Source organism: Falco rusticolus, chromosome 5 (genome assembly GCF_015220075.1).
Source record: "Falco rusticolus isolate bFalRus1 chromosome 5, bFalRus1.pri, whole genome shotgun sequence".
Classification (NCBI taxonomy): domain Eukaryota; kingdom Metazoa; phylum Chordata; class Aves; order Falconiformes; family Falconidae; genus Falco; species Falco rusticolus.
The window spans coordinates 59,951,361-59,969,809 of record NC_051191.1 but is presented as its reverse complement, the minus strand read 5'-3'; the positions used below and the strand labels follow the sequence as shown (position 1 = coordinate 59,969,809).

At 41.7% G+C, this 18,449-nt stretch overlaps 1 protein-coding gene across 3 annotated transcripts in view; it reads left to right on the top strand.

Annotated features, from left to right (window-relative positions):
- The window catches only part of BTBD11 (BTB domain containing 11), a 181,023-nt gene extending 175,280 nt beyond the window's left edge, over positions 1 to 5,743 (top strand). For all 3 annotated transcript variants that reach the window (XM_037389810.1, XM_037389809.1, XM_037389811.1), the window contains one exon: positions 4,325 to 5,743. In XM_037389810.1, the coding sequence (XP_037245707.1) occupies positions 4,325 to 4,534 (210 nt within the window). In that variant the 3' untranslated portion in view covers positions 4,535 to 5,743. The remainder of the gene's footprint in view (positions 1 to 4,324) is intronic.
- Positions 5,744 to 18,449: the final 12,706 nt, after the last annotated feature.

The window sequence follows — 18,449 nt, the reverse complement described above, 5'->3', positions numbered from 1 at the left end:
CAAGGACGGTAATGAGAATTTTATGTCTTGGGAGAGGAGAGATTTGCAGCTTCTTATTGGAATCAAATTATTTACTTAGCTTGTGAGGGGGCCTAAGCCATTAGGCATAAAAGCATGGAATTTTTTGACCTAGAAAACCTATTTTTGCTCATTGATGGAGGTGGTTGCCACATTGATTAGTTTCAGTTTTTCTCCTCCTCTTGTGTGCTTAGTAGTTAGACTTTCATTTGGAAGACTGAAATGGTATACAAATAGTTGCAATGAAATATTTTAAAGCATTCCTTAGATGTTTTTTTCTATAACTTACATGGTTATACAAAAGATTAAATGGTGCAGTGTGACATGGAGGTTTGATTGAACAGGGTAATACCGCAGATTGCTCCAAACCCCTGCAGATCTGACCTCCGTTCCCATCATCAGGTATTTCCTACAGAGAGTAGTAATGTTAGGTCTTGATGTACAGATAACGTGCAATCAGTGTTTGAAATAGCATAAAGGTCCACCTATAAAATGAATAAGAAATAGGGTATATCTGCAGGTCCGTTTATTGTAATAGCAAAAAAAAATCAGCTGTGCAGGAATGTTTTGAAAAACACTTGATTTATCTTGTAGCTCGTGTGGGAACTTCTCAATTTGTATTACTGTTACTAAAAGTAAAATGAATAATTTTGTTTTAAAATCACATGTTTTCTTTGAATTGTGAAATGTGGCTTCGTCCTGTTTGAAGAAATTTCTTACATGGAGTTTTAGACCTGTCTGAGGGACTTGTACACTGCTGATGCTGGAACTGAACAAACACAGTGGCTAAATCCAGCTCCTTGTTTACCTGTAAGGGCCCCAAGCCTGCAAGTTTTTTGTGCCTACCTCTCCCAACAGAGGCCGTGGAAATGGTGTATTTGAGAGGCTTTTAAGGCCAGGGTCCTGTTTGCACTGACATGGGTAGTACATTACAGATAACCACGCTAGCTATGAATGAAACCTTGACTTCTGGAATTACTTAAGCCACATCACCCTAGAGCTCTGCATGGGCTAATTTACCCTGCTTCCAGTAAATTACCAGGGCTAAGCTTCATACTGCTATAGCTAGAAGGTTTCCAGGACCTGAACTCACACATTTAAAGCTAGTTCAGATACATCTCTATTACGCTGTCTTCAGAGAAGACACTCCATCTTTTTGCTCCTGGTCTGTGTGATGTGCAGGTGATTAATCTGAGCACAGACTGTTCTGCCCAGAGTGCTTCCGTCACTCAGTAGCTTCATTTGTCTGTTCTGTGAATACGCGATAATGGTATGTGGCAGAAGAGGCCAGATGGTCCTGATGAGCCAAAGGAGCTTACATGCAAGCTCAAGCACAGCTTGCCAGCCAACCATCTGCCTTTCCATGTTGCTCTTTGAAGTGTAGAAGGAGCTCATGTTAGACCACAGTAAGGATGGGAATAAGGTGAGCAGGCACTGAAGCCAAGAACCACCACATCAGCCAGGAGCAGGTCTTCAGTAACTTGCTCCTGTTGTGGGTACCATTTCTAGTCCTTGCTACTTTGTAAGCTCAGCTGCACCTGCAGGAACTCGGGGGATGATGAGACCTGCCTTTCCATTGGGGGATGTACAAGCAGGTTGGCCCAGAGATACACCGAGCACGGCCTTTGTCATCATGATTGAAAGATATGATTTGGTGGAAGCATAGCATGAAGTGAACACAGATTTGGAAAGCTATCTGGGGGGCGGGGGGCTAGGTTGTAGAACAGTATTTAGCACGGTGGTGAGGTGTGTAAAAGGAGCTGTAGGAACAAGAGGTTGAGATCCTGGGTTAAAGAGGTGAAGTACTGGTAGGAAGATGAGACAATGTGGATTTGGTCACATTTACAAAAGTTGAATTGAGAGTATTAAAATCATCTGTGGTGTCCCTGTGGGCCTGCCATTCTTCAAATTGCAACATAGAGTCATAGAATCATGGAATACCAGGTAAGAAGGGACCTCAAGGATCATCTGGTTCAACCTTTCTTGCAAAAGCATGGTCTAGACAAGATGACCCAGCACCCTGTCCAGCTGAATCTTAAAAGTGTCCAGATTTGTGGAATCCACCACTTCCCTGGGGGGATTATTCCAATGGCTGATTCTTCTCACTATGAAAAATTTTTCTCTTGTGTCCAATCAGAATCTCCCCAGGAGTAACTTGTACCCATTGACCTTTGTCTTTCCCGTATGATTCCTTGTATAAAGGGAGTCTCCATCTTCTTTGTAGCCACCCTTTAAATACTGGAACATGGTGCTAAGGTCTCCCTAAGCCTTCTTTTCTCAAGACTCTAACAAACCCAGTTCTGTCAGCCTTTCCTCATATGGCAGGCTTCCCAGTCCTTTGATCATCTTTATGGCCCTTCCCTAGACCTTCTCCAGCCTGTCCACATCTTTTTGCGTAGCGAGGACCAAAGTGTGTGGCCCCACAAGCACAGAATAGGGTGGGATAATGACTTCATCTCTGCTCGTGATGTCCTTATTGATGCAACCCAGCATCCTGTTGGCTTTCTTTGCCACAGCAGCACGCTATTCACTCATATTGAGCTTCTTGTCCACCAGAACCCCCAGGTCTGTCTCCACAGAGCTACTCCCTAGCTGGGTAGATCCCAGTCTGTGCTGCACTCCTGGATTATGTTTTGCTAGGTACAAGACCTTACACTTGTCCTTGTTGAACTTGATAAGGTTCTTGTTAGCCCACTCTTCCAGCCTATTGAGGTCCTCCTGCAGGGTGGTTCTCCTTTCTGAAGTGTCTGCTTCCCCACTCAGTTTAGTATCATTGCCAAAATTCATCAAAGTATGCTTGATTGCATCATCCAGATCATTTACAAAGATACTAAACAGCATTGGGCCCAACATCAAAGGTAGTCATTTGATTAGTATCACTTTAAGGATTTCATTTGTCACAGCCTTTGTCACTGTTCTTTACTTCCAGAAAGAAATTAAGTAATTGGGCAAATTGGATTTATAATGGTGATTGATTAGTTACCACTAGATTCCAGTTGTGTTTTACATGAATGCCCCCAAACTCCCAACAAAATCATTTGGACTTTCAAATACATGCCTAAAACACTCAGCACTTGCATAGATTGCAATCTGGGCCTCAGAACAAATCAGAAAAAGTACATTATTTCCTCAGTCTCACAAATATATTGAAGTAATGAATGGGGATGAATGGTGTTTCAGAGAAGAATACAGATTCACTCACATGCTGTCACATCCACTTGCAAAACAATGCGTTCATAATCTGATGAAAACTTGCATGGTTTGAAATCAAGTTAAATTCATTCATTGTCCTTGGGAAGACAGGTCCTACCTAGTCCTAGTCTGTTTTTTTTCTTTTTTCTTTTTTTTTTTGTTTGTTTGTTTATTTATTAACCATTTCCATTCTTAGTTCTGAATGTGATAAGGTGGTAGTAGGTGACACTGCTGTGTAGTTGTTCCAGACTGCACCCAAAGCTCTGAAATGCCCGAGCACTTCTGGCCCTTCAGGCTGCACCTTGCAGCCAAAGGTTCCTGCTTTACTCAGAGCCCGGACCTAGCAGTCTTTCTTGGGCAGGAGGACAGGCTGAGCACTGCTGTCTACACTTGCGTGGCTCGCAGTTACACCTATAGTGGAATATCACAGCTATACTCTTTTTATGACCACAGGATCTAGCCAGTGGGTGATGACCAGTATGGGTCACCCATCAAATAACCAGTACAGGTCACTTAAGGTTTGCTCATACATTTTCACTCATGTGTTTAAGGTTTGCTCACACATTACAGTATCCCTGCCCTATTATCCTGACACAGTGCCCGATGCAAGGGAGGTACTGACAGCCCAAGCCATGTGCTCTACAAACCTCCATTTCTCCTACAGAGATTCCTCAAAGCATAAAACTTTGCATGACAGGTTTCTGTCCCATGGCACTCGTATGTCCCATCCTGGCTAAGGATGGCATTCATGGAATGGTCCGTAGTATGTTTTCCCAAACCTGTAGTTTTAGGGTGTAACCTCTTGCATGAAATCATGGGTCTGGTGAACTCTGTGGTAGAACTCCCACCAATTTCCAAGGGAGGAAAGCTCAGCCCCTGGAAGTTTGTTTCCTTAACAACCAGAGCCTTATAGCATAGAATTTTTACCAGAATCATCAGCATAAAATACTGTTTGATTAAGTCCTTCTTCTCCATGTGTGTACACCTGTAAGCATTACTGTGCCTGTCTGAAAGGCTTAGCTTGTGTATTTGTTTGTGTGCAGCTCTTATGCACTGTGTTTGCTGAGTGGGTTTTATCAGAATGGTTATTTTTCTCTGATTTCACTTCTCGTAGTTTCTTGGAGTCACAGAACTATCTTCCTATTGTGAAGGCTACTTTCTGAAAAATATGATGGTCCTCATTGAAAACGAAGCTTTCAAACAGCTGTTGTATGACAAGAATGGAGAAACGTCTGGTCAAAATGTACTACAGGACTTACAGAGGACGTTGGCCACAAGGATTCAATCAATTCATTTGTCTTCTTCAAAGGGCTCCATTGTGTAATGCTGAGGAAGATGGTAACCCTCTAATAAAGACCCTGCAAGTTAAGTCTGCTGTTGCAGTTGCTTAAACCCATTGCAGTTGCTTAAATGACTACAAAAAAGAAAAAAATTAGAAAATTCTACTTTGCATCCCAATAGTTCTGTGTTGGCCAGAGGTGCTGCACTGGGGCTGCAGCCACGTTTGGATGAGGGAATACAGAAAACAAAGCTTCTTCGTGTTTTTGAGCAAACAGGGTACAAGAGTATCCAGTGAATCACTGTCGTACTCAAATTCTGAACACACACACGTGGTTATGGAGCTTGATGCCAACAAAAGCCAGAACTCGCTTCAGTGAACAGCAGAAGCTCCAGCCTGAGCGGTGGTGCCAGGGAACACCCAAACTGACCGATTAATCGTTTAAGGCGGATTTGTTCCAGTGTTACATATTTAAGAACTATAACTATCCCAGAGTCCATTACCTTGTGCATTTAAGAAATGTAAGAACTGTTATTGCTGTCAAGCAAAGATCAACTGTATTAGAGAGTGGGTAAGACTGTTACAGCTGAGGAAATATACTGGCAGATTTTTAGGGGTGGGAACTTTTTAAATTGTTCATAAAAAATAATGGGGTGGCCTTGTAGTTTAAAAACTATTTCTTAAGCTTAAAACTTCATTTTCGACAGAGCTGTGTTTGAGAATCTATGTAACATGTTTTGTTTTTTTAAATGGTAAAATGTACATTGTGTAAACATACATGTGATCAAGTTTTGCTTGTATTCTTTCCTAGGGTGGTATAATCTTGCCTAACAGGCTGTGGTTACACCAAAGAGGTACATTACCCAGACTATCTCTAATACAGTAGTTTTGGGGGCAGGAGAACTGCATGCTTCTCGTGATTTGGGGTTAAAAACAATGACAAACTCAACATGCATTTGCATGGTAACTGTACCTGTGAAATGTTACATCTGTGCTTCGTTTCGCCAAGACAAATGCAATGTTACTTCTTGTCAAACTTCAGTTGTGAAATCAGCATATTATTTTATTTGGTGCGATTGGTTGTGATACGATACCCCTGGAGACCCTTGTTGAGATGCTGATTTCTGTTTGTTACAGTGAAGGGATAATGAAGGTCTTTACTTCGGTCATGTGTCGATACTTTGCTACTGGCCAGAGATTGTGTCTGAGTTAGACTTTTTAAAATTATAATTAAATATGTACTATAGAATGATTTCCCACTGTATCCTGAGAATGTATAGGTTATCTACAATGCAAGGTTTGGGTGGGGTGGGATGGGGGTGTGATTTAATGTCAAAGCTTATTTTCTTTTGCAGCATATTGTTAGCAAGACAAATCTGCTACATGCCACAACATTCCTGATGCTCTGTCTCTGAAAACCACAGCAAGTAGGCAAAGATGTTGCCTTCTCCATGGCAAAGTGACATTAATATATTCATTTCGTAGCATGCCGTTCGGAAACTGTGCCCAGTTCATAGATTTTAGAAGTTTTATTTTGACAGTGCATGTTAACCTCTTGTTCTTTTGTTGATGTATCTACGTCAGGTGCTCTTCCATGTTGATAGCTTTTGGCACGCTCAGAGAACACAGTTTTGGCTTTAGTTATCGGCACGGCAGGAAGCTGTTTTATGACTCTGAGGTGTAAAGCCTCCTGTGTGCTTGGTCTTTTAAAGCCTTTACAGTATCTGCAACAAATTACAAAAATGTTTAAACTGCCACTAATGTCACAGAGATGCAGCATGTCAGTCAACTGGACTTTTTTTTCTGCAGAGTACGTGTTCATACAGGATGTTGTCTGGAACATCTAGGTAGTGGTGACTTAGGTGTGAGTGTTGCGATGTTAGAGAAGTGAGACCATGGTTGATGCAACAGCAACACACAGGGGTGCTTGTTACTGTTTGGTGTTCCACCTTATCCATGGGAACCCATCCTTCCATGCCAGTGATAGCTAAATAGGAGCAGACCTCACCCCACAGCTTCATGGTTTAAAATAGAAAAGTTTTTCAAACAATAATCGTGATATTAAAATTCTTCCCTTGGGTACATGTGTAGTGCCAAACGAGGTCATTAGGAGTTGCATACATGTATATCCATAGGCAAAATAGCTTTTTTGGGGAAGCATGCCCACAGGTAGACTGGTGGATAGGCAGTCTGGCATGTAATGCTGTAACGATAGCCGCAGGTGTCATGCCCCTGTTTCCAGCTCAAATACTAACTGTGCTTTGGTAAGGGCATGTAGAGCCCTGTGTGCACAGGCTGCCCGGGGAAGGTGAAGTCCTTTGAGCATTTGTAGGAACCTGCCAGGGACTCATTAGGAAGGAAACATGGGTTAACTCTGTGCTAGTTGTTCTTCTGATGAGAGTATCTGTGGTAATGTTCACTGGGTTTTTTTCAGAGATAAAAGGCTTAATATGTCCTTTGGTGGCTGTACGTGAACTGAGCGGTCACCGTGTCTGGGCACTCTAGGGACAGAGCGCAGCTGCCTCCAAACGTGCGCTGCACAAGTCTGCCCGCAGAGCTGCACTGGCCCGCGTGTTCACGCGTCCCGCCGCTCCTGCGGGGGATTGTGAAGCTGGATGGCTGAGCACATCAGAAAGCGTGGCAGCGATCTGCTTTGCTGGTGTCTAGCAAACGGCGGGTGAGAACAAGCCCCAAGAAACGATAGTTCAAAACTGTTAAGGAAGGGATTGCAGCTATAAAAGTGTAACTTTTGCCCTCCAGAATGCTGGTAACCCCAAAGTCATAGATGTATAGCTGAAAGGAACCTTAAAAAAGAAAGAATCATGACGTTCAATTCTGTTTTGACCTGTGACCCGCATCGCTTTTGCCAGCAGAAGAGCCAGCCCCTGTGTAACCCTAGCATTTGTTTCTCCTGGAAGTAGTCAGCAGACCTTTGTGGATCCACAGACCAGAGTCTGAAAACTGCTATTTTAGCCCACCTCTCCTGCTGTGAGGCTGGGTGAGGTCTAGCTGAACCATGCCAGACAGTGCACAGCTTGCAGGCTCTTGAAACATCCCATGTCGGGGATCCGTGATCTTCACCACCCTCGTAACTGGAAGGTTTTCCTAAGAGTCTATGTGGAATTTCTTCAATGCGAATTAAGCACTTTTTCTTCAAGCCCTGATTGACAAGAAGAACAGATGATCTTATAGGATCTTCTTAAGAGATTGTTCTATGCATGAGAGGAATTATCATACTTTCCTTACTAGTATAGTCTTTCATAGTTCTTTTTTTTACTAGTATTTTCTAGGTCTCTTTTATTTTTGCTGTCATTTCCCTCATGACTCCCCAGTTTCCCCAAAAAGCAGTACTCCAGCAGCGGTTTTATGCACTAACAAGCAACACAGAGTAACTGTCTCCTGTGGTTTATGTTATGTAGAACGTATCAGAAACTATATCCCAGAATATTCTCTACAAGAACATCCCATGGCTGGCTTTGATCTAGTCTGTCTTCTGTTAGAATTCCTGGGTGAGTCCCTGCTGCTTTCCCAGGAGTTCCTATTTTTATTTGTGCATTTGTTTGCTATACCTTCCAAAGTATAACACTTTCAACTTGTCTTTATTAAATTTGTTCTGCTTTAATCGGGGCAATTTCCCCACTTCATCAAGATCAGTTGCAATTTTGATCCTGTCTTCTAGCCTGTTCCATAATCTCCCAAGCTTTATTATACATAGCTTCATGCATGGATTCTTCATTCCATTAATCTGGAGCTGACAGGGGGAAGGGCTCTGTTGTCAATTTAATCTAAAAAGCAGTGTGAGTTTCAGTAGGTGCACATGAATATCATCCCTATCAGATAAGCCTCTTTCCAGCAGAGCGTTTTATTAGCATTTTTTAGAGCTGGCATTATCATCTTAGAAAACAAAAAGCCTTCTGGTTCTTTACTGTTTGTATGAGTTGCAATAATTTACAAATTTTGAGGGAAAATACTGCCTCCCATCTAGGTGAAATTGAAAAAAATACAACATCCATAGAAAAACTTGTGATTTCCTGTCTTTTTTCTTTTTTTAACCATAACTTTACAGCCTGTAATGAGTGAAGGGCTGTTTCAGTTCCTTTCCATCTTTCTTTTTTTATAATAATCCACTGCTGTAATACTTGAGGACTTACAAGCATCCTGCCCCTTCCTCATGGCAGATCTTTCCTTTTGCCTCTCTGCAAGGTCCTCCCTTAGTTTCCGGAATTTCCTCCCATTTCCACTTTGCCTCATGTGCTGCCAGTGTCCACACTTCCCAGTTTTTTTTACTCTAGAGACCTGTTGGATCCCTTCCCAAGCCCAGAAAGGACATCTGTGTTCTCCTGAATAGGCAATTTTCGCATAATTGGCTTGAGAGCTGGGAAGAGAAAAGGGTGGGGAATGTAGGAGGGCAAAGGTTCTGGACATCACAGAGGAAGGCTGGTATTCTTTTCATGACAAATTTCAGCACTGTCTACTTGTTTCTCAGATTTTCCCCTGATCTATTCCTTATGCCTGCTGTCCTCTAAACACAGCTGGTGGCCAGATGCTCTCCGTTCTGGAAAAGGGCCAGGTTTTTAACGGCTAAGACTTTTTCCCCAGCTAAAACTTTTGCCTGCTTGGTCTCAGCTTCGGAGTAGATTTGTGCAAATGTCTATTAAAGACAGAGGAAACATCTTTAAAAGAGGTGTGAAGGCTTAGTAGCCAGGCTCCTATTGGCACTAATGAGAGCTGCTTGCTGAATCCTCCACATGCTGCTTTTGACACTGAGCCTTTTTGTATGGAATATCCACTGGCTTCATACCAGACGTTGCACAGTCCTGGATGGGCTGCAGTGTGCGGTGTGCTGGGGTCTTTCAGAAATTCTAGTTTTGTTTCAACAGTGTAGCACAATATGCTGCTCTTTGAAGGTTAAAAGAAAAAGGAAAATCCTTGGTTTGCACTGAAATAAACTGCTCTGAGGTGGTGCAGTGAGAAAAAAGAAAGGGCTTCTCTTCTTTCCCCAGCCCATACCAGTCTAAAATCAAGAGGAGGGTTCTGTTAACAGCATGCAATGCAGCTTAGATCTGTGGGGACTCAGGCATGCAGGACCCTGTTTAAGAGGGGGTTTTATGTTCCAGAAAAATACAAGTGGTAAAGTCACACATCCACATACTTAAGGCAAGGCTCAGGCCATGCTAGAGAAAAAAACATTGCCAGTACTCTTGTCTATAGGTTAAATCCTAGGAGAGGCTGAGACCCTCTAGAACTTGTCAGTTGCAGGTATTCGGTGTCCTTCAGGAGCTGGCTCTGTCTTAAAAATATTGCTGAAAGACGGCATCCTGCATTCACTAAAGCTGCCTCTGAAGTCAGTGAATAATTATTTTTTTCTATGAACGACAGTTACTTAAAGACTTGAAGTTAGTTTGTTTGACAAATTGTCTTTCATGTGAGGCTCTGCAAGTGCTTTACAGAAATGAAGGGCCTGATGTTGCTTTCATCCTCTGGCTCAGAGATGTTGAAATGTCTAAGCATTAAAAAAGCTGCTTAGGATTTGTCCTAATATTTAATAAACTAGCTTGCAGAAAGTTAGCCTTGAATTAGCACTCAAATCATATCTGAAACCCCATAGACGAGAACATTGCTGATTTTTGATGTCTGCCTATAAACACAACATTTATATCTCTAACTCACAGCACTTCCAATCACATTTTCCCTACATTTATAACAAAATCAATGTTCTGTTATTTTTAACTTGTAATTTATTTGAGGTAAGATCTGTTCTCTTCAGTGAGTGAAGGCCAAGACTGCCCACTGACCAGATCATCACATTTCAGTACAACTGCACCTGACCTGCCATTTACAACTGGCTTCCAAGGGCAAAAAATAGCCAAGCCAAGTCTTCAGCTGTGAGTCAATGATCTGTGAGTTCAATCAAACCGCTGCTGAGAACATTACAAATGCGTGCCCAAAGCAGAAGGGAAACCTGGAACCCCACAGAAGCTAATGGGCATTTGTCAGCTGCCTTCACTGAGCCTAAGAACTGGGGAAGCAAGCTCAGCGTGGATAGCAGGGGGTACTCAATTTCTTTTTGTTGCCATTAAACTGTCATTCTTTCAGCTTGGTTCAAGACTTAGTGCGTGGAACAGCCATGGGTGGCCTAGTGCATATTTGTCTTAGGTGCATGCAAAGAGCTCAAATTGTGGTATCTCACATTCTTGAGTCAGTAGTCTTGGTAGATGTTGCTTTTGTGCTTTGCTTGGACTGCTTGTCACTAAAATGCCCAGGAGACATGGCAGCAACTTACAAGAGAGGTTGTGTTGGTTGGATAGGTTAAGTTCTACAAAAATCTTGTGGTTTGCAAGCTGTGTTGTTTAGTTTACTAAAACTGTCCATCTGATGTACCAGAGTGGCAATTTCGGTGTTTGTTTTGCTTTGGAGAGGCATTTTTCATCCTCCTTTGGGCTTACAGGTTTGTTCTTTCATCCTGCAGAGGTGTTGACACTGTGCAAATGGGCATGCTTGGGTTAGGTGCAGGTTCCTGTCTGTGTTGGATGGCATGCTAGTGAAGAGGCCTCACTCAGTAAGTGAAGAGGATTAGGTACCAGAATTTGAGTATCTAACCCCAGATGTTTGCCTTGGATTCCAGAGGTACAGTGTTCCCTGTTTCCTGCTTCATTTGTTCTCCAGCTCAGAGTTTCCATGAAATCAAAGGGGAGGGGAGGGTAGAAGACAGGGCAGGGGGAGAGGAAGAGCAGCCCCATCTCCCACCCCTTGCTTGGCATCCCCAACCAGCCCGTTTGGCTCTGGTCTCTTCAGTGCTCACACGGGGTTTGCTCAGTCCCACTGCTCACATACGGCCATGGAGCTCTAGCAGTTGGTAGCTTTTCTTTGTCCTTATAAATATCTTCACAGCTGCAGCTGCAAGAGCGAATTTGCCTCAGCCCTTTTTTGTGCAGTTAACTGGTCTTTCCACTTTCCATCGTCTCTGCTGCTGTGTTTTCATTAGAGCTTCCATTACTTGGCTTTGCCCTGTGCAGTGAGAGGCAATCTTCTTTCTTACTGCCTTTCTAAAGCAAATAAAGACAGGGGAAAAAAATGCTCTGAAATACCCAATCAGAAATCATTCATGGTTTAGAATAAGCCACGTTAGAAAATGGAGATGCTCAGACACACACACAAAAAAGACACCCACTTCAGAAAAAGCCAATGCGTTAGGAGGTCATTTTAATTAATTAAGGTTAAAGCCTTAGCACCTCTTATGTTCTAGCAGGGACAGATTAACATGGTTGAAAACATCTGGACTTGTTCAAGTGAGTCCAGCCTTACTCTTTCCCCTTCCCAGCAGTGGATAAATTGACTGTGCTATAGCTTCCTGCGTGAGAGGCATTCAAATGAGCCTCTCCAAAGTCTGGTTCTCTCTGTTCTGTGTAGCTTTTAAAGAACTTACAGCACACCTGTGGGCTGAAATTTGCTCCTGAGCACAGTCAAAAGCCCCCTGTGCCCCAGCGCTGGCTGTGCCTCACCGGGGCAGAAGGTAGGAAAGCAGCACAGGAAGCCCCTGGAGCCTCATCAGAGGGAAAGCTGCTTCTCCAGCATCCAGGCATTCACTTCATCAAATACCCTGCTAAACCTGCTCAGGCCTGGGTAGACCACTGATAGACGAATGTGGGACAGTCGGTTCGGTACCTTGGGAACTGATTTTTGCCTTGCAGTTACTGAGCCAGCGACTAATTGTGCCATTTGGGGGCATGGTGGAATGTGCAGTCTTCCTTGAGTTGTGAGTTTATGTTTAGCCACTGAAGAATACAAGGACTGAAGGAAACTATCTGAGAGCTTTTTGACCTCATGATCCTGGCTAAATTCCAATTAATACCAGAAGAACTTGACTTATGTCTCGTTGGTACATTTAGACCAGTATGTTGCTTCCTGTCTGTATTTCTCTGAGTGCTGTGGCTGCTGTATGTGCTGTACCAATGGGGAATAGAGGTTCCTGAGCATTATCCGTACAATAAGTAAGTCCCACTCTGCAATGCAGGGCATTCCTACTGATCTCCTCAACATTATGTGGAAGGTTGAATAATGCATCTCAGCTGTTTACAGCCCCGAGATAAGGTCAGTGCTCTTTTCCCCACGCTCTCTTCATTCTGCCAACTGCCACGCAGCAGCAAGATCTGGAACCTGCATTTTTTCATCATAATATAATGAAAAGCAGCAGAAAAAAGCCACAGGTAATACAACATTCTCTCACCCCACCCACCCCCTACAGCAACTGGTGGGCTACTAGACTGTTCTTTAGTCCTGCTCATCTGAAGCTTGTTGTAATGCCACTTGTGCATTAGTTGTCTTTAGAGCAGGCTTTTGATTAGGTTGAAGTCTGGAAAGCATCTAAAGTCATTGAGGACAGAAGCAGCATTGTAAAATAATTTGTTCTATATCATCTGAGCTTTGTGTTTTCTGCTTCTTAGTGGCTTTTGGTGTTGTGTCTGTTGTTGTTACTTACTGGGAAGAAAAAGTTAAGCATACGCAATGCTTCAGATTTTCTGTCCATCTTTATGTGTTTGTATGTTAGAGAGAGTGTTGGACGGTAAATAGATCTACAAGATATGTTATGAGGCGTGAAATCATGTTTGTAATGAGATTTCTTGTTAATGGCAGTCAGCCTTCCTTGATGCTGAGCATTAATGCAATATCCGTTAGTGCTGCTAAACCTCCCTCCGCTCCACTTTCCCAAATGGGTTTCACTTTGTACCTAGTTTAGCATTTATAAATATTTGATACAAGGTTCAAGAAGTAATCTACATGTTAAATGAAGGATATACGAATGTTCTAGGAAAAATACAAGTTAAGATTCTACTATAACATCATTCACAAACCAAACATGAAAGCATGATAAAATTTGCCCCATTAAAATTGCTGGAAGCCTTTTAATTGATTTTTCTAGTCTGTGGATTAGGTCTGTTTTCCATCTCTCTTTCATACTATGTCAGCTTTGAAGTCTTTGCGCATCTCGCACTTTCCAAGCCGAATGCGTATCTGTAATTAGAAAGCACAGTCTTGATCTTTTTAAATGGGGAAGCAATCCTTCCTCTGTCATCCACTTCTGAAGGGCTGGCTGGTTTTGTATCTTTATGTTTACCATTGAAAACAACAGTTGAATGGGGAAATCCCAGAGTGAGCATCCTGAACAGACAGAAGAGCTAGCACTGTCTGTGGGACAACTCCTTGCTTCCTTCTTTCCTCTTCACATCTACTCCCACTTGTCCCTGAGATGTCTTTGAACTTAAAGCTAGAAAAGAAAAACGAAAATGAGAGGAAAGGATGTGCTAGAAAGGAGATGGTTTCTAGAACAGTGCAGAACCATAGAGTTAATCTTGATTTTTTTCAGTTTTAAGGCAGACTCCTAATTTGTGTCATATAAACCCGGGAATGGTTATGATTATTTTACATTTATGATTGTTACGAATTTGGGTTTGGTTTTTTTTCCTAGCAAAATAGTTTTGTTTGCTGTCATCTGTCATCTGTTGTTGGGCTTTTATGGGAAGCTTTCACTTCACTTTTTATTAAGAAGCAAATGAAAGATCACACAACCCAACAGTAAGCATCAGCAAACACAGAGATACTGTGCTTCATCCCACAGATGTAGCTTAAATACCGGTTTCTGGCCTCACAGGCATGTTTGAGGTCATCTACAAGTAACAACACAGGTGAAACTTTCTTCCCCTTTGCTTATCCGTTTATGATGGATAAAAATAAAATAGCGGAGAGTCAGAGTACAGACAATAGGAGTGCAGGTGTTTTTCAGTAGAGTATAGCTAAGAAATACAAATGTTGCTGGAACCAAATATTTTTCCTCAAAAAGACAGATAAGACATCTGGAGCTCATTTGAAGATGTCAGTCTCTCAAGTGCTGTTAGAAGCCTTTGAAAACTGCTTGTTTTGTGTTGTTAATGTTCCAGAGCAAACCATTCTACTGAAGACAGTAACTGAGGGCCCTCTGAAACGAGGCAGAAGGGAATGTATTAAAAATAGAGGAGCACAGCCATAATTTGAAGTGGCAGCTTTTGTCCACTGTGTCCACAACTTGAATATTATTTTAAAATGTGTGTTTGTATTTAATGTCTTTTTATTTTTTCATTACTGTTTTTAAAATTAACATAATTTTCTCTTGAGTATAATGTATTCAGTCAGCAAGATCAGAAACCTCTATGTGTTGTATCACATAATCAGGTCTTCAGCATAAACGTTGGGAAAATGAAAGCATCTTCTCCGAGTGCACCTTAGGTTATCTTAAACCCCATTCTGTCTCATGCTGATCCTTTTAAAATCTCCAATGAGATTATAATTCATTTGTCATTGCTAAATGTCATTTTGTTAATACTGTACAAAGGCAGGGTAGCATGTGAAACCAACAGGTTGGTTTTTTATTACTGTGTTACTCTGAAAAAGAAAAACTCACCAGATCTTTGTTTCTAGTGTGAAATAGTCCCCTTAGTATGCTAGGACACATGCAAAGCCTCTGCTCCGAATGTCACATTATAATTAAGTTACAAAATGGAGAAAAATGGTATTAGGGAAAGATTTTTGAGAAACTTGGCTCCAGTGGTGCAGAACATGCACTTGTTGAAGTCTCCTCTCTCTCTCTCTTATGAAGTCAGTGGGAATCTTTAATGGGAGTTACTGCAAGGCTGCATGTTTTTTTAATGCAGTAGCAAATATAATTTCCCATCCAGTCATCTGCACAGTTGTGGTTGGTACATCATAAAGGCTGAAGGCCAAATGCTGCTGTCATTGCACACAGCACCTCTACTTCAGCGGGGATCATAAATGTGTACTTAAGTCACATGAATTAGTTGCACAATTTTGAGGTTTTTTGCTGAAGAGAAATGGGAGAGGTTAGGCTTTCCTTCTGCTCATTGATCACAGCCTTTGTGTTTCCAATGACTTTATTAGAAGCATCGTGTATTTACATGCTGCACAGTGGGGCCTGCGTGGGGTGGGAAGGATTTTTATGAATTTAGACCTGCCTAAGAAAACATCAACTATTCTAATTTTAGACAAGTTGCATTCCATATCCATCTGTTTAGTGGATCAGTCTAATGTTTACTGTTCAGTAAATAAAGTAAATTACATTTGGTCTTTTTTTTTTTTTTTTTTTAAGTTACTTTGAGGGCATTGCCTGCTGTCAGCTAGTGTACAAAAGTGCTAAGGACTTCCAGACATACCCTTAGGGCCAAACTGTGCCGGCTTCACATACCACAGTCCCATCAAAAGCAAGAAAATCTGGGCTGGGCACGTGAACTGCAAACCCCTCAATGTCCGGTTACATGTCCTGCCTCATTTCATAGAGATTGATGACTTTCTGGGAAAAAAGAAACCCACATGGTGCCAATTCACCCCAGTTAAAAATGTATTGAAGTCAAGGGAATTATATTAGACATGACTGGAGTCTACCAAATCCAGCCCTGTGCATAGGCAGAACTCCAAGGGAAAGTAACGGGAGTTTCCATTACAGAGTTTGCAGAACAAAGCCTATGTAATGAACTATGACTATGACAAAATGTCAGCTTTGTGTAAACTCTCCTGGTGGGTCTGTATAAAGGTTTTTAAGAAATCTTTGTTGGAACACACCAGAGAATAACAAACTTGCACATTGATAGAATAGCTTTATTTGTATATACTCTATGTAAATTTTAAACCAGAGGATACGTGTCATTCCTTGTACATATCTGACTAGAACGGTGGCAGTGCTGTGCACTGCTGTTTAGGATATCCAGGTTCTCCAGTCTTGGGTTTCCCACTGTAAAGGCTGCAGGAAACTGCTTCGGACCAGCCAAAACATGGGATGGATAGATGCTCACCACCAACTGCTTAGAAATGAAGGAGCAGGAATTGGAACATAAATTGGCTATGGAGAAGATTGCTTGCCTCCACTCCTGGCTAAAGGACAAGTGCCTCCTTCGCTGTCATCTCCAACAGAAGTGATTTATGGTCAGAGTGTGGAGAACATTCAGAGCCCTATTTGGATCAGTCTTTCCTAGGGCCTGAGCTTATAAGGAACCCACACTTCTGGTGTAACGTGGGAAGGTCTACGAAAAAGCAGACATTTACCTATCTGTCTGTCTGTTACCTAATATCCCAGTGTTTCTGTATTGAATGGTTTCAGTAACCTGTAAAACAAGTGATTGCTCCTGTTGTGTTACTGCTTTGAAATTCTTTGCATGCACTCTTGCATATAATTCTTTAAGAAAAGAAATTATACATATTATATATATAGTAGCTTGCAAAATATTCATGTTGAAGAGCCATGTTTTGTGCAAATTGTACATTTATGTTGTGAGCAATATTGCAATATGAACTTTTATTAGTTGTTGGCATTAAAACTTGTTTTTATTGATAGTAATTTTGTCACATTATTTTTGAGTGTATGTATGTATCCCAAGCTTTCAAACTCAGGCATTAGATCGACTACTGAAGGAGACCTTTTCTGTGCTGTAGAAATAGCACAGGCTTCCAGTAAATAAGGCAGGTCTGCAGGTCCCATTCAGTTTAATGCAAGCTGCAAGGCTGATTATTCACGCAGTTTGTCAGGCCAGTACTTCTCTTTTGTCAGTGCTGGAATTTGTGTTTGGTATGAGGACGCTGTGGCCCTCATCTGTAACAGAACTAAAACCCCAACCCTGCAAAACAAAGTGCTTAACTGCTGCTGCCCTCTGCCTCTGCAGGTGCTTCAATATAAATACAGTGAGGACTTAAGAAACTTCTGATTTCCTGCCGGATAGCCAATGTTCTATTTTCAAATGTTCATGCTACATAGTTTTCAATTTAGGGGCTAGATAAAAGTCTAATACCGGTATGGCTTTAGGAAAGCTACAGTGTTTAGAGCTTGACCTTGAAACTTTCACCTGATTTCTGAACATCTTTGGTGGCTTTGTTTGCTCAGTGTTTACCTCTGAGAAATGTATGCTATTGATTTAAATGTTTAATATATTGACTGCCTTTTTTTGTATATTTGTTATCATAAAGGTTTGGTTTAAATGCTAACAATTGTGGTCTATTTTCAGACTTTAAATGACATACGGTTCTGTATTTGGAAGGCAAAGTTATTAATTAATATAGCAATTTGGTATTTTATTCCTATTTTATACAGCTGTCCCCATAGGTTATTATCAGATGGCAATGAATATTGCTGAACAGCAGGTGGAACTCCTTTGAGTGTGTTTATGAGCCATCTCTGTTCAATAAAAATTCCATTGTTTTCTAGCCTAGGAAATGGCTGCTGTGAGTGTTTTTCTTGTTTCTTCTCTTCAGGTGTTTCTCAATGTACTTCAGACAGCAGCAGGACTGGGCTTCTCCCAAGAACCATCTCCCAGAAACCACACACGTTCAGGATTTTACATCTGGAAGTCCTGGTGCAGTTGTCCCCCATACACCGCTGTCGGTATGGTGCTGTGCATGTGAAGAAATGACATGGAGCCTGTTCCCAAAAACTTTGCTCTGAGCCCTGATCTGGTAAAAAATGGGCACATAAGACACAGGAATGGGGCTCCGTGGTGCTTAAAATTAAGCATCTGCAAATGCATTGTAGCCAGACAGCTTGGATGCATGAAGACCCCAAAGGCAGAAGCTTGCTTCATTACACAGCATTGCTGCAAGTGCATACAAATAAGTTGCAAATGAGTATCTCAAAGAGAAGTAAATAGAGGCAACTGAGTAACTTTGGCGTGAGCATAAAAATCATGCTTTGAAAAATATTTTTATTTTAGCATTTTTTTACTTTTGTAATCAATTTACAATGTTTTCTGTCTTGTAGGTTTTAGTGGATTTGGAGTCAAGTCCTTTCTTCATAATGTACCAGATTATTAAGAAATAGGTCGGTCCTGGAGGCAAAAGGTGGTAACAACCTTACAAGTATGGCCTATATGTGAGTTGTGGAAGTGAGACACCACTTGCGCCAGACTGGGTGACTGTCCAGACCAGGATC